The sequence below is a fragment of the Orcinus orca genome, chromosome 9 (assembly GCF_937001465.1).
Source record: "Orcinus orca chromosome 9, mOrcOrc1.1, whole genome shotgun sequence".
Taxonomy (NCBI): Eukaryota; Metazoa; Chordata; class Mammalia; order Artiodactyla; family Delphinidae; genus Orcinus; species Orcinus orca.
The window spans coordinates 96,193,643-96,215,499 of record NC_064567.1 but is presented as its reverse complement, the minus strand read 5'-3'; the positions used below and the strand labels follow the sequence as shown (position 1 = coordinate 96,215,499).

The 21,857-nt window shown below is 55.1% G+C and overlaps 1 protein-coding gene across 1 annotated transcript in view; it reads left to right on the top strand.

The window, feature by feature from the left end:
• Positions 1–21,334, top strand: part of NUDCD3 (NudC domain containing 3) — a 73,388-nt gene extending 52,054 nt beyond the window's left edge. Inside the window, exons 4-6 of the mRNA XM_004282978.4 lie at positions 6,255–6,398; positions 16,035–16,223; positions 19,568–21,334. Coding sequence (XP_004283026.1) covers positions 6,255–6,398; positions 16,035–16,223; positions 19,568–19,678 — 444 coding nt within the window. The 3' untranslated portion in view covers positions 19,679–21,334. The remainder of the gene's footprint in view (positions 1–6,254; positions 6,399–16,034; positions 16,224–19,567) is intronic.
• Positions 21,335–21,857: the final 523 nt, after the last annotated feature.

The following is a 21,857-nucleotide window of genomic DNA, read 5'->3' as shown; positions in this document are numbered from 1 at the left end:
CTCAAACAAGATCGCTGCTCTGGAGCTGACCTGCGTGGGGCTCAGCTGATGACAGCAGGTGCGCCAGTACAGTTCCAGGGTGTGGCGGGTGCCGTGCGGAGCATAAACAGGCTGTTGGCTCAACCAGCTCTGTGCAGCCGGGCACCCCTCGGGCCCTTCTTCCCAGCAGCCCTTCGAGGCGTTGCGGTGTGCACAGGGGGAAACGCGGAGACGGTGAGGGTCTCTCCAGGCTGGCTTGCTCTGGAGCCAGCGCTCCCGCCACTCGCGGGGTGTGGATGAGCCTGGGTGTTTGTGACGCTGGGATTGGAAGAGGCGTGTTCCCCGTAAGGCATTTATTTATCTAGTGTTGGCGCTTTGTGACACCTGCTGACTTAATTTACACTAGTCTCCTACGTGGTTGAATTTTTTTTCTCCTTCAGTAGTATTTTTCCCCATATCATTAAAAAATTGATGTATAATTGGCATACAATGTTATATTAGTTTCAGGTGTACAATATAATGGTTTGATATCTGTGTCTGCTGCGAAATGATCACCACAGTAAGTCTGGTTAACATGCTCACCATATTACAGAACTGTGTGTGTGTGATGAGAACTTCTAAGATTTACTCTCTTAGCAACTTTCAAATTCCAGGTCGCTTTTATACTGCAGTCTTTGAAAAATGCATGGTCTCTCTAGTTCTTGGTGATCTAAAGAGTTTTAGGCATGCCTCACTTTAAACCTAGGGATAAGTTTATTTTGTATCTCTCGGCTTTTGCTGGCCTAAGGGTTTTTTCTGAGTTGCCACTTTCTTTCTGGGCTGGCTCCTTTCCAGCTCTTGCCTGCGGTACCTGTCACGGCTACCTGTCAGCAGTGTTTATTTTTGGTTTTTGTCTGTGGCACCTATCCGATAGCATCATGCTGGTAGCTGTGATTGTAGAGGCTCAGCTGATGATGTCGCAGTTGTTCTGGATTTGTTGTTAGCTCTGTGTGTGAGGGGCCAGGGGTGTTGGGGGTAATGGGTAGATGTGGGAGCACTGAGGGTTAATGCAGGGGGGTCCTGGGCCCCCTCTTCTTCAGCTGTAGCTTGGTGCTTGAGGACTCAGAACATTGCCCCTCCTTTACTCCTTGCCGATTTTTTCCCTGTGGAAAACGTATTTGCCTCTCAAGGGTAGTGGGGGACAGATAAACGCATGTGCATAACGCTTTAAGTTCAAGCGTTCTTATTTTACATGCGACTGTTTTTTTGTCTGTGTTGTTTTTATCATTTTGCTGGTGCATCTAACGGAAAACTTCTCGAAATGAAGCTTTGGTTTCATTCATCAGTGAAATGTAGTTAGGTCTTTGCTTCATCACGTTCTTTGTTCTGTCCGCTCTGCACGGGAAAAGCAGCCGAGTTCCCCATTCTTTCCTCAGTGTAGCCATGGGGTAGGGAGAAGGAACTTTGCCATCAGGACGTCATGTGTGTGATCGCTAATGTCAGCTGGGGCTGGTTATAAACCTGGCATTTCATTGAATCATAGGATTTTAATGCAGGAAAATTGAACTCCAGAGAGTTTTAGTCTGACTCTCATTTTGAAGATGAGAGAGCTCTCCTCTCTCTCTAGACCTAAACCTCTAGGGCGCCACACTGTCCGGTGAGACGGTGGTGGAGCGGAGCGCAGGACCCGGCTCCCACCTCCACCCTGTCTGATCAGTTGTCTTTTGCGTGGAAAATGTCATGATATTGTTGCACACAGTCATGACTGGATGACATTGAGTGACAAGTGAATTACTTTCCTTCTCAGTATTCTCTTTCCTCTCGGAGATTGTGCAGGGTCTTTACTGACGGATGAGGCCCTTCCTGCTGGCTGGTGGGCTCACGGCCATGCTGCATGCCATCTCTCACCTCACCATGGGAACCTTCCAGAACAGCACCAAGGCCCCTGGGCATGTCTTGTACAGTGACGCTGTGCCCCAGAGCTTGATTCAGCTGTAGGAATTTGTGCTTAAAAGCTCTATTACACAGTGTTCCCTTCTTAGAAGGCGTTTAGAAAAAATGTAGGAAGACTCCTTTTTATAGGAAACTTCCATAGCAGAAAAGGCTAATAGGCTGCATTTATCTGTTAAAAAATTGTTTTTGTTTGAATGCATAGGACATTTACCTGTTCAAAAGAATAAAATGTACAAGGAGAGGTTTCTTTCCTGCCTCTGCCCTTTTATCCTATACCAGCCCCCACCCCAACCTCAGAAATCACAGTACTAGTTCCTGGGATCTTTGGGCAGATGTTTTCTATGCATATGTTGTCAAGTTGTCAACTATGAATAAATAGCCTCGCAGCCCCACCTTCAGCACAGATGATGTGCGCCCCCCACCCCGAGTTCCCTCTGTCGGCCCCACCAGGGCGGTTCTGGTCTCTGGTGTTTGCCGCCATGCCCCCAGGGCCTCAGCCGTGCCTGCCAGCCAGAGTGGCTGCCCGGGAAAGTCTCAGGGGACCTAGGATTTCCCATGTCATCTGGCTCAGGCTGTCAGGACGCTGAGAGTGCAAGTGCCCTGAGCCCACCACCCCTTACACTCAGGGCTCTGGTCTCTGCTGCTCCTCCCGTCAAGCTGCTTTGCAGGTCCTTATTCCATTTTCATTACATCCCTTTGGATCAGTAGTTTCTTGTATAGTTTTTTGTTTTTCTGGAGTTTCTGACTGTCTTTCTTTTTTTCTTGTCAAAAAATAGTACACTTTCATCATAATCTCAGAATTATTCAGACTCTCACTAGTACTGTGTATTGTCCAGAAATCACTTCCTGCAGACCCTCTCACCTCTGACTCCCATCCGGACTGATTATTTTCTAGTTCGGTTGTATAGCTTGCATCCTGGAACTTCTTTTCACTGCACTTCTAGGTTAAATTCATTGTGTTTTAGATCCTTGTTGGATCTTCCTCTTTTTTTCCCCTAGTTTTATTGAGATATATTTGACATATAATGTTGTATTAATTTCAGGTGTACAGCATAATTATTTGGGATGTGTATATTTAGCAAAATGATTACCACAATAAGTTTAATTAACCTTCATCACCTCACATAGTTATAAATTTTTTCTCGTGATGAAAACTTTTAAGTTCTTCTCTCTTAGCAACTTTCAAATGTACCGTTTAGTATTGTTCATTACAGTCACCATGCTGTACATTAGATCCCCAGAACTTACTCATTTTATGAGTGGATTTTGACCCCCCTCCTCATCCAGGATCTTCCTCTGTTTTCATCCTCATTTTGTTGTGGTATAGACGCAGGTAACTTTCTCGAAATGATGTGTGGTAATAAATGCAGTGTTCTTGAATGTCTTAAAATGCGGTTATTTTAAACTTCCGCTTATTTTGTGGTTTGAGTTTTTATAGAATTCTAACTTTAAAAAATACTCTCTTGGGAGTTTCCTGCTGGCATAGTGGTTAGGAGCCTGGGCTTTCACTGCTGTGGCCCGGGTTCGATCCCTGGTCGGGGAACTGAGATCCTGCAAGCCGCGTAGTGTGGCCAAAAAAAAAAAAATCTCCCCTAACAAGATTGAAGGCATTATTCTCCTGTCTTCTTACATCCGCTGTTACAGCTTCTAGAAATGTCTTCCATTCCGGTTCTTTGTGAGTAAACTTTTTTCCTCCTATTTGGAACTTTTAAGACCTTATTTTAAATACTCAGTGGTATGAAATGTCATGAGTTTGTGGAAGTCGTCTTTCATTCGTCCTGTTCAGCCCTCAGTGGGTCCTTTTAAACTGAAGCCATATTTTTCTTAAGCTCTGGAAAATTGTCTTGTTGCTGTCACAGTTTCTGGAATGCCAAACTGATTGCCTGGATTGGTTCCTGGCTCTACCTTGATTTCTTTGACTTTATCTTCCAGCTTTTCTGTTGAAAATCTTATTTTCACTCTCTTTTTTTCTAAGCGTTTGTTTTGTCTAGTTCTGTTTTCATGTTTTATTCTGGTTCTATAGATACCGTATCTTCTCAGATCTCTCCGAGGGTATAAATTGGAAATATTTTAGAATTCCCTTTTTTCCTAATTAGCTCTGTAATCTTTACTTTTTTTTTTTTAACCTAAGTCTGTCTTTTTGTGCTGCTGCTTTTTCTCATAGAATGCAATCCTTAGTTCCGTGTTAGTTTTTTTATTTTAAAAATATATTGGGAATTCCCTGGTGGTCCAGTGGTTAGGATTCCACACTTCCACTGCAGGGGGCACGGGTTCCATCCCTGGTCAGATCCCGCATGCTGCGTGGTGCGGCAAAAAAGAAAAAAAAAAATCTTCCCCATTCTTTGGAGTGTGGGATGAGGTTGATGGTTTTCTCCTTTACGTGTCTGAGGTCTGCCGCTCCCATCGCTGCTCACAGCTGAGGAGTTGACTGTCTGGCTTTGCCATGCAGTGTGTTGGGCTGGGTGTCCACCCAGTTCCCTCAGACTGCCGGCCAGTTTTTCTGGAGCAGGGCCCCCTGTAGCTCCGTGGCACACAGTGGGTTCTTATCCCTTCTCACGGGGTTTCCACTGGCACGGCTGCCCGTGGACTGACTCAGCCGCTCTGCCTCCATGCTCCATACCTGCTAACTGCCGGTCAGAAGCGCCACTCGGCTGTGCTTGTCCCTGCTCCGTGCTGTCTCTCGCCACACGCCTCTCCTTCCTCTCCATAGAGTTGTTGAAAGTTTCTCTGTCCTGGCCTCTCCCTTCTTCCCTGTGTTGTCTGGGGTTTTTCTCTGCGTGCTTTCTTCCTGTCATCTCTGTGGGTCATGGAGTTCAGGAGACGGCCGCCTGTTCCCAGAGTGACGTCTTGAACTGTGGAGCTCCTGGAAGCATCTCTGGTCTGGTTTCTCCTCGGTGCTTGGGTATATCCGCTTTGTATAAGAGACGAGCATTGTGAGAAGCTCACCCAGGTTTGGAAATTATCCTGTGACATAAAGTTGGCTGGAGGATTTTATTTGTTAAAGTGAGCTTGTTCCTGGGAGGCCAGGACTGGTGGAGCCTTGGTCCGCTCTGTCAGATGTTCACCGCACATCCGAGTTCGTGGTCAGGGACGCGCGATTCGGCCAGCGATTGTCTGCATCTGTCTAGGAGTGCGCTGGGCCGCTGTTGGGCAGCTGGGAGTGAAGTGAGTTGTGCCCGTGCCTTAGCAGAACCGAGTTAAGTGGTACATTCTCTCAGAAATTGGGTGCAATTGGAGCTGGGGCTCACAGGACCCCCCTGGGACCTGCATGCGGACACGGTGTGTGCAGGCATCTCTCTCCTTTCCATCGCTTATTTATGGTTATTTAAAATACAGGTAGGTTATAGTATCAGATTCCACTGACAGGTGTAGACTCCAGTTTGAAAATTCTGTGACACTGAGGGTTTCTTTTCAAGTGCATTTAATAAGCACTTCGCAAGTGACATGGGAGGGCCATCTCCAGGCTGTTTTGACGCCTTGACTGACACCACCCACCTGTGAGAAAGTCCTAATGCGGACATTATGCAAATATTATTATAAAAGATTTTTACGTTATAAAACGCAAAATTTAGAATTTAGAAGAAGTGGGGGAAAAATAAACCCGGAGTTCTGTTTTCTTTCCTCTCTGTTTACTGATCTGCTGAACGTCCTGGGGTCCACATGCTTGGGATCCTGCTGGCCGGGGTACACACATGAAATAAGGCCCCCAGTCCAGCAGCTCCAGCGCTGTTGTGGAGACAGACGGTGAGAGCAGGGAGAGGGTGTTTCCAGCGAATCAGGAGATGGGAGAACAAAGACAAAATATAAAACCAGAGCACCTGGCCTCACCGTCCTGGGTGAAAGCTGAGCTGTGGCCACAGGTGGCACAGCAGCTCCTGGCAGGCAGCAGAGCCGGGCTCGCGGCTGCTCTGCCCCCCGGGCGTGTCCTCCAGGGCAGGGCTGCTGTCCACGCCAGACAGTAGGGTGGGCGTCGGGGGAGCACAGCTCCTGCTGCCGGCCCTGCTTGCCCTCTGCCCAGGGAGTTGGCCTCCCCTAACAGGAGTAGAGTTTGCGGCGGGAAACCAGCGGTTCCCACAAAGCCCCCCGCGTTACCGTTACGCATATCGAGACATCTTCTAGTGCGTTTCCTTGAAGGAGATGATGATGCAGAGGCTGCTTCACGTGTGAATTGGATGGTATGGTTTTCGTCATTCAGAAAGCCTGATGACCTTTGGGCTGGTTTTGCATCTTGTTCTCCTGCAGTGTGTGGTCAGGCGCCCTGGAAACCTCCGTTCCCTCCCACCCTGGAGCACGCCGGCCACCACCTTCCCAGCGCGAGATGATTCTCCTCCGCTCTGTTCCAGGTCTCTGTGGCCCTCAGCAGCAGCTCCATCCGGGTGGCCGTGCTGGAGGAAAACGGGGAGCGCGTCCTCATGGAAGGAAAGTTCACCCACAAGATCAACACCGAGAGCTCCCTCTGGAGCCTTGAACCCGGGAAGTGCGTTTTGGTAAGTGTGGGCAGTGATACTGTGAGGATGTTGATTTCTGCCAGCTGGGGAGTTTCCTCGGTGTTTTCCGAGCAGCTCGAAGGGCACCTTTGTGGGCCTCAGCTGACTGTCACTGCTGCATCTACAGCCTTGGCCTCTCGGCGTCCCACTGCTTGCTTCCTTGAGGTGGGGCCCGTGTCAACAACAAACGGAGGGGCGCTGGAGTGCAGTGTTTCTCACTGCTTCCTGTCCTGCCCATGCACAGACCGCATGCAGTGACCACGGAGGAGGTCCTGCTGGGGCATCGTCCCCAGAGCGCGGCTCTGCTCACACCGGACATGTCCCCTCAGTTCCAGAGGCTTCTGCTCTCCAGGGATTCAGTTACATCTACGGCAAAACCAAAGAAGTTAAAAATTAAAAGGCAGGTCGCTTTCATGAATACCAGTCTGGGGGATGCAGAGTTACTAAATTCAAACAGACAGCCTATTCGACAAAGTGGGTCTCAACTGGCTAAGCTAGCCGAGGGTGCAAGATCCAAACGAAGGGGCCCGTGTTCCAGTTACTAGAGTCTGCGGTGGCTCCATCCTCCCTCGCCAGAGCCTTGCACCTGGTCAGTGGGCGGCAGCCAGGGAGGCTTCATACAGCGAAGGGAGGCTTCATACAGCGAAGGGAGACTATATATTTGGGTTCGTTCCTTTCCTCTTCCTTCCTGCTGGGATGCTTAACCAGGGTGTGGTGAAAGGGGTAAAGAAGAAAAGAAAAATACTAAGTCTTTGGGTACAAAAGACCTCAGAATTTTATATAGGCATGTTTTTTATATGTGCAAAGTGAGCCGTTTCTTCGTGATCCACTCTCTCTGGGAATAGGTGCCCATGGGCCTGCCTGCTTGGTCCTGACCGACAAGGCCCGCGGCGCTCTCTTCTGGCTGCTCGCAGCTCGCAGACACACAAACCCGGTGGAGCGGAGAGCATTCCATCACTGCTGGGGGGGCTGGAGGTCTCGGCATGCCCGGGACCCCCGAGCACACACAGGCCCCTCTGTGTGACAGGAACACCCGGTGGCAGAGCGCCGGCCAAGTCTGCCCGAGTCTTGCTTAAACCGTGCTCTGTCGCACCTCCCCTGCCCTTCCGAGGTTTCTGCTTCTCGCCACTAGTGTGCAACAGTCATGATTTCCCCCTTATCACCCTGGGGTTCAGTCGCTCGTCTGTTCACCCCCGTGCCTCCCCACCCCCAGTGCCGCTCCCCAGACTACGGCCCATGCTCTTAACCACCAGTTCCATTTGCAGAATACCTTCATGGGCATGGTCTCATTTGCACCTCCCACGATTGTGGGGAGTAGGAAGCCAGGGTCTCATTATCCCCCCGCCTCCCGAGGTCACGCAGGCAGCCAGCGGGAGGCCGCGGCAGGCAGCCCACCCTCTCCCGGCGCCGCTGTGATGGCTCAAGTGGTCACAGGGAGCGTGGACCCGTGATCCTGGGTGCCCCATTGTCCACGGATGCCGGGCCTCACTCCTCCTGTGTGGGGTTGATGGACCGCCCAGAGCTGTGCACGTAGAGCTCGTCCCGGCAGACAGCTGGTTGTGCTTTGCTCCCTCTGAGGGGTGCTTCTGTTGTCTTCAGCCCTGTTGTCTTCGAGTCCCCACCTGGGACGGAAAGACTGACCTCATTGCTGGCCGCTGAAGGTCCACAGCCACTGTTTACACACAGGTCTGTCGGGGTTGTGATCAGGGTACCGAGGATTCCCTGTACTTGACGTGGCTTCTGCAGAGATGTGGTTGTTAAGCAGGTACCTCACTCTTGGGATTTTCGTTGCCAGAGGTGATGTTGACTTCTTCATGCCTGTTCCAGAGCCGTGTCACCTTTTTTGCGTGTTTTGTGCAACTTGCGTCTGAATACAGACGTGGCTCGTGGCCAGGGCAATAACTCCTTGTAATTATGGCCTCCATCTATTGGGTACACTTTGGCCCTGGCTCTGTGAGGTGCCTGTTGGTGCTGTTTCGTCTCTGCAAACCTGTTGTACAAATCAGGATGCTGGCGCTCAGAGAGGGTGAAGAGCTTGCTCAGGGTGGAGCCAGACCCCAGACCCAGAAGCCTCCCGTTTCTCTCCTTCTCTAACTTTCAGCTGAAAGGCACCCAGGAGCGAGTAGGCGCGGGGAGGAGAGCTGGCAGCGGCGCAGCATAGCTTGTGACCAACAGCCCCGGGCCAGCAGGGAGACTGGTGCGTCGCCTTCCCTGCTGACCTTGATGAGACGGCCTCGGTGTCCGGTCATGCTCCCAGGCCCCGTGGTCGTCCCAGGCCCTCCTCTGGTCCAGGGGGAGGCTTGTGCCCTGACTGCCTTTTAGTTTTCCAGTTTGCTTTTGCCAAGCACCTGCTGCTCGAGGAGTTATAAAGAAGCAGAACGGGCTGCGGTGCACCTGTCACTGCCCATGAGCGTGGCTTCTGGCTGTTCTGCTCCTGCGTAACCCTGCGAGGTCCACGGAGACACCTCTCAGAATTGCAGGTGCTGGGCTGGTTCTTTCCCGAGGTTCCTTCGAGTGGCTTTCATCATCCGTGGATGGCATCACATTTCTAATGCTGCTCCACCACTTGTAGAAAAAGAAGAGGACTTAATTTAGAGCATCACATCCTCTTCCGGAGCTTCCCTGCCAGCCCAGCCCCCTGCACACCTGGCGTGCACCTTCTCAGGAGTTGCGGGGATCCTGCCTGTCTCCGCCTTCCTCCTGACCACGGTCCTCGGGTACAGCCGATGCCAGTGTCTTAATGGAGACATTGCTGCTTATGGAGCTGAAGGTTGGGTGTGTTCTCAGTGTAATTATTTATTTACTGGTAACATTGAGGACCACGTATCTGAGATGATATTGTAGCTCAGTAAGCACATGGCTTTGATGTGTGAAGACCCTGGGGCCTTTGCTGACCAGAACAAGTGCCATTCCCTCGAGCCTCTGGAGGGGGAGAGCGTGGCTGCCCAGGTGGCCAGGCCTGCTTTGTGCCTCAGCCCCACTCACTGGACCTCCGTTCCTCGATCTTAAAGTGAGGCCCAGAGCCTTGGTTGGTCGATCCCCAGACGTTTGTTGGTTGCTTATCACTAAGTGGCAGACCCTGTGCTGGGCACTGGGGCGATTAAGGAAAATAGCCAAGGGCCCTCCTCCTAAAGGCTGCGTGGGCCGAAAAGGGCCCCCAGATGTCCTCGCCAGATCCCAGAACCTGCAAATAGGTCCTTATTTGGAGACAGGGCCTTTGCAGATGTGATGAGGTTAAGGACCTTGCGATGATGAGACCATCCTGGATTATCCAGGTAGGCCCTAAATCCAGTGACAGGTGTCCTTACAGGAGGAAAAGAGACAGACACAGAGTGAAGTGAAGGCAAGGCAAGGTCGCCTGGAAGCTCTGGAGGGAGTGCAGCCCCGTCCAGCCTCCAGACGGAGAAGAGTCTTGTTTGAAGCCCGCAGCGCGTGGCGCTTTGTTACGGCTGCCCCAGGACACTAGCCCAGGCCTTACGTGGCATGATCTCTGTGGGGGCCACTTGGGACAGGAGGGGTCACCCCAGGGGTGCCTGTCACCTTACCAGAGTCCGTGGTCCGGGTCCTGACCTCCCAAGCAGGCCAGTGCAGACATGCCCCTTGATGCCCAGCCACCACTCCCTCCTTGCCAGAGCCGGATCCACATCAGACACGCCCGGGCAGGCTTTCAGAGCAGGCAGGGGTGGCAGCTAAACCCGGATGACAGCTCCTGCCTCCCTCCCTCCCACACTCGAGAATGTTAAATGAGGCTTCTTGATTCTGAGGCAAGCTCCTTTCTTGGTTCCCGAGACGCGAAATCGGGGCCTCCCCCCGTGGCTTGTTCTGTCCCAGAACCCGCCTCGGCTCACTGTCCTGGTTTCTCCCTGCAGGTGGGGCTAATGGCCCTGCCGTGGGCACCTGCAGGCCGTGGCCTCGAGCCCTCGAGGCTCCACGGTCTCGGCGTTTGTAGCCATTCGTGAGGCGACGCCAGTCCACACACTGACACGATCCACACTCGTCATTTAAAGCTGGTACAGTAGCTGCAGAGTGTTCACAGACCTTCATCTGCTTGCCTTAAAGCTCGCGCTACTGGGTGTGTCTGGTGCTTGAACCTATGAGTGTTTTTATATAAGCTGCGTGCCCCGTATTTAGATTATATATTTAGATTACAGTTCTCAAAAGTAGAGTTACAGGCTGAGTGTAGTCCTTGGCCATTGCCGTGGGCTCCCCTAAGAAGGATGTCGGATTTCTGTGACATCAGCAGATCCCTGTGTGCCCTGGCACTGGGCTGTTTTTGAGTGGGGATGTGTGTTTCTCTGTGAAGTGGTTCACCACTTCTGTTTTGTCGCTGGTGGCCACCGGCCCCCTGCCTGGCTCTGAGGGGCCATCGTTCAGCTTAAAATACAAGTTAAATTACGTTAGTATTTTGGCAAGAGCCCAAAGCCTGGAAATTAGTCCAGGGACTGAAATGCGAGTTCTTGGCCTTCAGTGCTCATGTCTCCCAGGACCCGTCGTGTTTCTCAAGGTGGTCACATTTTTGGCATCATCACCAACCCCTGGATCTCCACCGGGTGTTGAGAAGCAGGTAGCCCGAGTCCGCATGTTCTGGAGAAGTTGCCTGTGAATAGAAGGGACGTGTCGAGCAGAACTGGAAGACCACGCTCCTGGTGGACAGAGTGCGCGTCCCCTCGTCCCGTGGGGGAGGAGAGTGGAGACGCAGCTTGGCACTGCGTGGTCACCTGCCTCGCATCCACAGCCCACCATGGCCGGGTTCTGTCTGGCCCTACAGTGCTTTAATGTTTAAGCTTAAAACACTTGTTGACGACATTAAAACCAGGAGGTTGCCCACTGCAGTGCTGCCTCTGGCAGAGCCCTGAGAGGCCAGCGGTCTGGCCGGGGCCGCGTCCTCCCCGCAGAAGTGCCTGGAGCTGAGCAGGCCCCTGCTGCCTCTCCCTGTCCTCTGTCCTTGTTTCAAGGCGCCTCTCTGAAGCCCCATCCCACAGCTTTCACCTGCATCTCCTTGGCCCAAGCTTGATCCCACGTACGGGCAACTGCGAGGAGCCGTCCTCCTCGCCGGGCGCACTGCCTCCCTCTCTGAATAGAAGCAGCGTTCTGTGACAAAGGAGGGGAGGGAGATGAGTGTGGGTGAGTCATCATCACCACACAGATCGGGGTGCTGAGGTGAGCTGAGCCATGTGGAGTTGGAAGTTTCTCTGAGGACATTTTGGGAAAACTGTTCAACCAGCACTCTAGGGGTTCCCCTGAGAAACTGATTCTAGGTCTGGGACCGATTGCTAAAAGGAACCTGGAGGAAAGCCAAGGAACGAGGGTGTGTTATCAGGTCACAGCAACCACCCGTGACCAGCCGAGATGGGGCACTCTGAGTGCTGTGTGATCAGGGATGGGAATGAGTGAGCCATTGAGATGCTATGTGTCCAGGAGCTGGTGCTGACGACAGAGTGGCTGCATCATGGAGGAGAAGGCCCCTGCTGGCCCCTGCACAGCACCTGTTGGGGCTGGAAGTATGTCCCTGCCATATTGTGGGGCAGATGGGGTCAGGGAGGAACCCCGGGAATGTGGCACATGACTTCTGTGCCTGCAGGGGGGGATATCCCAGGAGGGCTGCAGCATCACCTGTGCAGGTCCTGCGGGGGCACATCCCTGAGCTTAATCAGGAGGAAGCACCAAACAAACCCCAAATGAAGGATGGTCCTTAACAACAAAAGGCAAAGGCGGTGGAATGTTCCAGATGAAAGGGGACAGGCCCACTAAGATGTAGTCAGGACCCTGGACTGGATCCTGTGCAGGAGGGAAGGTGAGCTGAAGTTACTATAGTAAAGAACTTCCATACCTTCAGGAAGGAGACACTCACCGAAGTATTAGGGGTAAAGGGCCAAGATGATTCCAAAAAAATTCCGGTAATTTACCCCATATTATAAACTTACACACATAGAGTGAGAGCGTATGTGCAGACACACATACACGTGATAAAGAAAAGGCGTAGCATGTTAACAGTGGATGACTCGAGGAAAAGGTATTCTTTGTACTTGAATAATTCTAATAACTTGTAAGTTTGAAATTATTCTAAATTGAATGTTTTAAGAAATGAGATGGCAAATAAGCCCATGAAAAGATGCTCAACGTCGTTAGTCATTAAGGCAATACCAATTAAAACCACGGCGACATGTCACTTCACGCTTATTTGATTGGCTCCTGGAAAGAATCGACAGGAGCAGGGACTGGTGACACTGTGGAGCCCCTGGGGCTCCCCTGCACTGTGGATGGGAAGGCCAAACCGTGCAGGTGGTTTGGAAAACAGTTCGACAGTTTTTATAAAGTTACATGTGCACTTATCATAGGACCTAGCAATCCCACTGCTGGATACCTACGAAGGGGAAAGGAGACCACAGAGCCCTGCAGGCAGCCTGGTAGCTGACCGCTGAACCCTGGAAACACCCCCCTGTCCACCCACAGGTGCGTCGGCCTATGTCAGGGGGTGACCCCCATGCGCACGTAGCATGGCTGAACACCAGGCCACTGCGCTAAGAGAAGAGCAGACCAACAGACACAGACCAACGAAATGGCAAAGCAAGTGTCAGGGGCTGAGGGGATCGCCGTCGAAAGGGGACCGCGAGCTTTGGGGTGTGGCTCGATAGCAGTGGCGGCTACGTGGCTGCATTTGTCAAAACTCATAGGATGCACCCTCAAGAGAGTGAATTCTACTGTGTGCCAGCTTACGCCTCCACAAACCTGATTTTAAAAAAAATTTAAAAAATGTTAAAATAAAAAATCAAAACCAAATGTTAAAGCATCAGACTGCTTTATCAAAGATGTTACTTTTAGACCTGAATCCTTGAGCTCCATTCCAAGAACATTTCACCCATGTCCTCTTGCTGCTGCACTCTGTATTATTCCACCTGAAACAGGAGTGAAGTTCTGACTCACTAGCATATGAATGGACCGTGAGGACATCGTGCTGAGTGAGAGAAGCCAGGCACAGGACACATAGCCTGTGGGTCCGTTTTTGGGAAATGTGCAGAACAGGCAAATAAATGATTTGTTGCCAGGGCTGGGGGAGGGACAGAGTGGGGAGTGACTGCTCATGGGCACGGGTTCTCCTTTTGTGGTGATGAGAGTGTTCTGGAACTAGATAAGAGGTGGTAATAGCTCAGACTCTTGTGAATGCGCTAAGTGCATTGAACTGTTCACCTTAAAATGGCTAATTCTATGTTAACGTGAATTTCACCTTAAATTATTTTTACTGTGGTGCTGGGCTCATCTTGATGTTTACTGGGTCTGCAGAGTGCCCATGCGGACTTGTTCTGTGGACACACGAGGCCCGGGCAGCGAGGCCCACCAGGCTCCTTGTTTTCAGGGTCAGTCCGGTTGAGCCCCCGAGCTGTGTCGGGCCTGGATGTGTGTGTGGACCTGGCTGGGACACCCCGTGTGTGGTTCGTACGCGCAGAAGCAGCAGCAGAGCCCCGGGGCGGGGATTGGGCTGACCCCACAGTGCTGTCACGGGCTGCTGGTCCGAGCATGGCTCTGTTCTGCCTGTAGCGCTGGGCGATCCAGGCGAGGCGCTGAATTCCAGGTAGAGGTAATAGTGGGTATTTTATAGAGGTTGTGAGCGCTAACAATACATGTTAGAGAGATCTTGGCCATGATGACGACTAACGAAGATACAAGTAAAATGAGTCTAAAGGGTCTGTTGTCTCTGGAGATTTACAGTCGTCTCTCAGTGTCCTCAGGGGATTGGTTCCAGAACCCAGCCCTCCCCCCACCTCTCCCCCCACCGAAGGATACCAACGTCCAAGGATGCTCTAGTCCCTTACATAAATGGTGTAGTGTTTGCATGTAACCTGCGTACATCCTCCTGTTTACTTCACATCATATACCTAATGCAATGTAAATACTATGTAAACAGTTGCTGAAGTGTGACAAGTTCAAGTCTTGCATTTTGGAACTTTCTGGAAATTTTTTTTCCCAAATATTTTTGATCTGGAGTTGGTTGACTTCAGTGGATGCAGAACCTGTGGATACAGAGGGCCGACTTCCTCAGAAGTCTCTCCTGGAATGGTAAGAGAATGTATTTCCCCCGTGGAAGGTTTCTGTGGCACTGGCGCAGTGATCTGCAGCTCTGTAAAGACGGGGCTCAGTGCTCGGCACTGGGGCCTCTGAGGGCCAGGTCAGGTCTGCGCATGCAAACAGGAGAGTGCAGTTGGCCAGAAGCTGGCTAGACAGAGCATCTGAAAACAGAAGCTGCACCCTGAATGTAAACAGTGGCATTGGCAGGGTAGAGGTCATTCATCTGATCAGGTGGGCAGGGGGTGCTCAGAACCCCTGCCATCTCACCCCTGCCATCTTCACGCCCGCGTCCACCCAGGATGGTCAGAAGTGGGGCGACTTGCTTTTGTAATGTGCTGAGATGCTGACATTCGTGCTGTGCTTGTGGTTTCCTGGAGGTTGTCTCCACTGTGTGACCCGCCCTCATCACTGCCCACGCCTCAGCCGCTCTCAGGGCCGGGACTTAGCTCTGCTGTGACGCTGTGGGACCCGGGCTCCGCAGGGGCTCTCCGCGGACTCGGGCAGTAGGGCTGGAGCTGGCAGCACCGCTCCCCGCAGCCCGTGAGCCACGGGGCCGACTCCTTAGGCCCCGTGGGCCTGCAGTGTCTTCACAGATGTCGCCTGTGGGCCAGCTCGCACTCCACTTTGTCAGGATTGCCCGCTGGCCAGTGAGCCTCTCCTCACGGTGCTCCTGTGAGGAAGCGCCGCTCTCACTGCTGGCTCCGTCATCTCTGTGTCACCTCCCTGCCCCTCTGGGCATGAGTGGGGGTTACATCCCGTCTGAGAGTGGACAGAGTGAGGGAGCGTGGGCAGCCCTCCTGTCAGTTCTTGGCCAGTCAGTAAAGAGTTTCCCGATGAGCCGGCCAGTGACCATGGGGAGGAGGTGGCCTGGGCCCTCCCTGTGTGGTCCCTGGGATGCGTGTACTTGGCATCAGCTTCAGGCAAAGCCCTGCTATTCTGCAGTCCCCGCCTCTGAGTTCTTGTGTCCCCCCGACTCCCCCCGTCCCTCACTGGGCTGCACCATGAGGCTGAGTGGCAGGTGAGTCACATGCAGCGGTCGCAGGGCTGGGGAGCCACTCTTGCAGCCGCCTGGCCAGGAAAGAGAATGGGACAAGGCGCCTGGGCATCTGGCTGGGGGGTAGTCATTGTCAGGCCGAGTGCTTGGTTCCCCCAGCAGGCAGGAGCCTGGGTGCTGCACTTGGAGGCGGGAACGGTCAGCAGGAGGGAGAGGGGTGAGCTAGCGGGGCCCGGGCAGGTGGATGTTGACAGAAGCTCCTGTTTGGGCTCAAGCTTCCCTCGGCAGCTCGGGAGACCGTGACGGGGTCTGGGTACCCGCGGATGGGGCAGCTCGGAGTGCTGGGAAACGCCCCACTCTGGTCCGAGCGGGCTGGGCTTCTGGTGACTGAGCGGTGCGGGTGCTGATGCCTACGGGGGTCAGTGTCTTCTGAGAGGACCTGGGGGACAAGGACCGCAGGCACCGCCCAGTCATGGTGGTGGAGAGTGGAATACTCAGTGCCCGGGGTCCGGACAGCCCCGCTGGGTCCCCGGTGCCACCTGCCCGACTCTGACTGTGTCTCTGCCCTCGTGTGCCAGGTGAGCCTGAACAAGGTGGGCGAGTACTGGTGGAACGCCATCCTGGAGGGGGAGGAGCAAATCGACATCGACCAGATCAACAAGGAGCGCTCCATGGCCACGGTGGACGAGGAGGAGCGTGCCGTCCTGGACAGGCTCGCCTTCGACTACCAGCAGAAGCTGCAGGGCAAGCCGCAGAGCCACGAGCTGGTACGGGCCCTCTGGGGTTGGAGCGGGGGCGGGGCGAGCTGCTGTGGGCTCCTGGTGCGGGCACGCCGGCTTGCTGGCCGCCTGGGACGGGGCGCCCAGCCAGCAGAGCCAAGAGCTGTCTGTCCGCGGGGTCCTGGTGGTATTGCGTGTTGCTAGCTGACACGCTGGGGCCGTGCGGATGGATCCCTCCCCTCAGCCCCTCCAGGACCCTCAGCACAGGAGGGAGAGTCAGGCCCAGCCCTGCCTCGGGGCGGTGCGGGTTTGACCACAAAGGGCCAATGGGAAGAAAGTCCTTCCAAGTCACGTCAGAGGCGTGAGAAGTGTGCCTGTGGCTGTGGGGGGACGGGAGGAAGTTAGTGACTAAAGAGGAGGCTCGTGCCTGAGCCTGTGGTGGCCACAACGAGGAGGATTAGTTAGACGTGTACCGTCTTCCTTCTGCTTTAATACTCCCAAGAGTGGCTCCCTGCAGAAGTGAGGGTTGCTTTTCTCAGATTATTTTTAGTTCCCAGTGTCCCACGTGAACAGCGCCGGGAGTTTGAGCCATGGCACCACGGCCCATCTCCAAGGCTGCTCATGTGTCAGACACGAGGCCCGCCCTCCACCCCACCCCCAGTGCCATTCAGATTCTCAGGCGTCCTGTTTTGTCTCCCAGGGGCCTCACTTTGTGGCTCCTGTGAGTGTTCTAGGCCTGGGGCCGTCGAGCGCCCCCGCCCACTGCCCCATGCCTGTGGTCCTTCCTTTCTGTCTCATTCAGACCTTGCATGCAAACGGCCTGCCTCGCTCTTTCAACGGCCAAGGAGCCATGGAGGGGAGTGCTTAGTGAGTGCTTACTGCACGCAGGTTGGGTCGGGTTGGCTGGGTCATGGTCCCTGTTGCAGCACCCCTGAGAGGGGGGTCGAGGTTTAGAGGTCACAGCACGTGTTCAAGGTCCCACAGCGAGACAGCAGGGCTGGGGTTTGAACCCTGAGCTGGTTCCAGTCTTGTCTGTCACCCCTCCCCGAGTCTCTGAATCGCCTCTTGGTCTGGCTCCCTGACCCACCTGGGCTTTTGGGGCTAGAGGCCAGGGCTATGGTTGACCACTGGATCACAGGCATCTGCTGGTCTTGTCTACGGAAACTGGCCCCTGGCTGTAATCGCTGAGCTCGCAGGGCACAGGACGCTGAGTGCAACCCACCTCTGTGCACGTTTAGGCGGCAGTTTTAGCCAGTTGTGCTGCATTTGCCTGTGGCCACCAGGTGAAAGAGCACTCTGAACGCTGGCCTGACGGGAGGGGACCTTGTGCAGCTGTCGAAAGTGTGGGTGTCGCTGCCCCGAAGTGGGCAGGCACCTGGCTGTGAGACCCAAGTAGGAAGCCGAGTCCCTGTTGATGAGCTCAGGGATGGGGCCGGCCGATCAAGAAGGATCTGAAGAAGAGCCTGGAAGACCCTGCAGTCTAATGGAAAGACCTCTGTGGTTTGAGTCGAAAGGGATTCTGGAAGGGCTTGCCATGTGCCAGGCAGTGTGCTGACCATGAAGGGGCGTGAGTGCCTGGCCGAGTGCAGTGCCCTGTGGAGACCTTCAGCAGACACACAGGAGCCCATGGCTGGTGGTGCAGGCGGCAGGACTCGGGGGTGACCCCTCGCCCAGCTGACCTGCTCCTGGACGGGCAGGGGCCTCCAGCTCGCCGGCCCTCGCTGGAGATGGTAGAGGACTGACACCTCAGGGCCGTGGTGGTAGAGGGGGAGCACCAGCACTGCTGTCTGGGACTCATCTGGGCTTAGCAGACATTCGGGGCCTCCCAGGCTTCCACGTGGACTGTCCTCAGTACACGGGGCCTTGAGGGAAGCGCAGTGTGGGGAGCAGGATCTGGACGGAGAGAAGAGCTTTGGAGGCGCGAGGAGCCAGTAGAGCTGGCGTGGCCTGGCAGTGAGGGAGCTGGGCTTTGCGGTGCTGAAGCCACGGACAGTCTCTGGAGTCCTCGGAGGAAAGCGTCCCCAGGAGAAGAAGGAAATCGGGGCTGGAGAGTCAGCAGGACTGACTGGTGGCTTCAGATGGGGGCTACCGGGAGGAGGGGCGGCTTAAGAAAGCAGGTGGTGGCCATGAGGGGCGTGCGGCAGGACCAGCGCAGGCAGCGGGCCGGGGCCCCGTGGAGCTGGAGCGTGAGGGGCCCGTCAGGTGGGTCAGGGCTCACTCAGCAGAGGAGGTGCTCAGGTGAGGGGCACAGAGTGAGTTGAGAGACTGGGAGGAGGGGGCTTCAGAGGGGTAGGTGGGCGAGAGCTAGAGGAAGAGGGATGGGACGGAGGAGGAGGCCTGGCCCAGCAGGGCTGCCAGGAAACCCCGGAGTCAGGCTGGTGGGCGGGGCCGGCCTCTCTGGCCCCTTCTCCACGGGGGGCGGCCTGCGGGCAGCACTGCCCGCTCCTCCAGTGCCCTTCCCAGCGTCCCTGGCGTGTGTCATCTGTACCGAGTTGGGAGTAATATGGATTAATCCCTGAGATGTACTACCCATCTTTGATGTGTTTGCTGCTGCACCACGTAGGTTTCATAACAGGGAAAAGAAGGCCCCCGTCAGGAGGGGAGTCCTGCAGCCTCGCCAGACACCGGGAGTTTTCCCCTCAGCTCAGTCTGTCAGCCTAGAGGCCAGAGGTGGACAGGGCCTTCTGGCCCCGTGGCAGTGAGTCTCTTTGTTTCTCCTGGTCAGAAGGAAGGGGAGATGGTTCCCAGCCTGATGTATTCGCAGGGAAGCACAGAGGGCAGACCCGGGGACCCGCGGGGAAGGAGGGCCTACAGCACCGCGAGGGACCTCCCTCATAGGCGCAGCCTCCTGCCGTGCCCTGGCCCAGGCCACAGTGCTTGGCCTGCTGCTGCCCCTGAAGGCTGGATGGTCCAGGCTGCCCATGTGCTGGGATACGTGATCCAGCAGCTTTGACCTCTGCCCCCCAAGGGCTGCAGGGGTCGGTGACTGGTGGGTCCACAGCCAGACTCCCTGAGGTCTCTCTGAGTCACAGCCTGGGTCATTCCCAGACTATCTGAGGGTGCAGGCCTCGAGGCCACCAGCCTTCTCCCTGGGAAGGGGGAGCAGAGAACCCCTCTTTGCACTTCAGTCAGCCCTGTGGGCTGTAGCCCTCAGGCCATTTGGAGTTCGGATAGGTATTTCTGGTGAGAAGGGACAGCATCTGAGCCAGGAAGATAGCCGGTGCTTCGCTGGGGACAAGATGGGGGTGGAATCTGCATGTGGGAAGCACAGTTTTGCGGAGGGTCTGCTGTCACCCTGGGCAGGTCCTCTTCCGGAGGAAGCAGAGCAGAGTCCTGCTCTAGGACATGCGGGCCTGGTGACTACAGTTAACCTCTCTATTTTCTGTTTGTAGAAAGTCCATGAGATGCTGAAGAAGGGGTGGGATGCTGAAGGCTCCCCCTTCCGAGGCCAGCGATTCGACCCGGCCATGTTCAACATCTCCCCCGGGGCTGTGCAGTTTTAATGACCGGAGTAAAGGAAGCCCTCGCCGGCGGGGACTCGCTCGCCTGGTTCACCCTTGCCATCCTTCTTTTCAAGGGGGAACCCGGCCTCCGCTCTGGCCCTGCATCTCCAGACTGTTGTAGAGCAGGGCGGGGGCTGCGTGGCCCGTGCCGGGCGGGTGTTAGAGAGCAGGGGGTGTCCTGGCAGGCGCAGCTCCGGCCCCTCCTGGCCGTTAGCCACCCCCTCCCTCCGCTTGCTGCTCGTGTGCTCTCTGCTTGCTGTTCTCACGCTTGGGGCGGGCGTGGGTGCTGCTCGGCTGTTGAAGCGTGGGCAGGACTGTGCAGCCTGAGGGCCGAGCTCCTGGCCAGTTTGGGGAGAGCGCAGCCTCGACCTTTTGCTGGGTGTGTTCACGTGTGGTCTTGCCCGCCTGCTTGTACGCGTTCACCGCCTGCCTCAGCCTCGTTGAGGAGCTGCGGAAACTGGGGTCCTGCCGCTGGATCTGGACGCTGGAAGAAAGTGTCTTGTGGCCTCAGGTGCAGGCACGGCAGGATCTGTCCCTCTCCTGACCGCGCTGCTCTGCTGCCACCCAGCCTAGCACTTTTCTCTCGGGGGATCCGGTTCTTGTCAAAGTGAGCTGGGCCAGGCACCCTCAGGAGGCCGCGTGGTGTGTCAGCTGCTCGGTGCAGCCCTTGGTCCTTTCCTGGCTGAGGCCAGACTGCACCGCACGGAGCTCGTGGCTCTGCTCCCACCGCTGTCCCAGGACCCAGAGCCTGTGCCCTTCACCAGGACTGTGGGGCTGCCCTTCCGGGCAGTGACCTTGCAGGTCTCTGCACCCTGGAACCTGCCCTCGTGAGCTCTGTTCTCTGGTCTGGGGGAGGAAGGAGCCCTGTCTGGGGGGCGTTCTTTCTGGAGCCTTCCCCCTTTAACTGCAGAGGTGGGAGCTGCTTCATCACAGTCTGTGGGGGCAGGTTTCTGGCTCACAGCGCCCTGTAGACACATCTCTGGGTCCCTGGGAAGCGTTTGCTTGCTCTGATGCCACCACAGGAGGCGTGGACACCAGGTGGCTGGGGGAAGCGCCACCATGGGAGCACAGGGCCCTGCTGTTTGCACTTGTCACCGAGGCTGGTCACGGAGCTGCTGGAGGCCCCTCTGTAGCGCCCTCAGGATTTGCACACCTGTCCCACATAGTGAAAGGTCTCACTGGCACGTGTCTGTGAGAGAACCATTCTCAACACGCCCCTGTCTCCTCCTCCCCTCCGCCGCCCCTGTGGGGTCTTCTGCTGCGACCGGCAGGGCTGTGGTGCCTGCGCCTCAGCTGTTTGGGAGACTTTGGGAGCTGTGGACTCGGTGGCCAGTTGTCTTCCTTTTGCCCGATTTGATTTCCAGTGTTGGTTTCTCCCCACCCCGCCCGCTGTAACAGCAGCTCGCAGGCATCTGGGAGTGCGGGGCTTCAGGGGAGGGAGTGCTCGTTCGCCCTCGCCGTGTCGTGGGAGACCTCTGCCCCTCGCTGCCGGCCTGGGCCCTGGAGCCTGTGCACTCTGCCCATTTTCTCTCTTCAAACCTGGCAGCAGCAGTTTGGCCACTGAGCTCCGTCAGCTGAGGTCCAAGGAAGCGGGGTACACACCTGCGAAATCACCCTGTCTCCGGTGTTGGTTTGCAATAAATCTGTATTTAAGCACTTGTGGGTCTGTGTGTGACGATCGTTGCCAAGACAGTTCTCATTGTGTGGTCATTACCCGAATTCTAGCCCTGAGGCCTGCGTACACAGCAAACGCCAAAATGGGAAATTCCTAAATATCTCCCAGAGGTGTTTCTCATCCAGCCTGCATCCTGGCAAGACTCCACACAGATTTCAGAAATCTAATAAGCTTTTGGTCAGGAGAAAAGATTGTAGCTCTAGAGCTTGCGTGCATTTCCAAACAGGAGTCAGAAGGCTGCAGCCCGAGGGTCCTCAGTGCCCCATTTACCTGCACGGGTCCCGGAACGCTGGGCTCACGAGTCTGCCTGCACCCGCTCCGGACATAACAGGTGTGTGACACATCCCCTTCCTCAGTCACATGGCAGCCTCTCCAGAGCCCCCCCGCCCGTTCCCCCATTCCAGGGGCCATGCTCAGTGGGCAGGACCTGGTGAGCATTTCTTGATAAGCATTTCTTGAATGAGTGAAGAATGTGCAAAGGGCTCAGCAGTGGAATTACCAAGC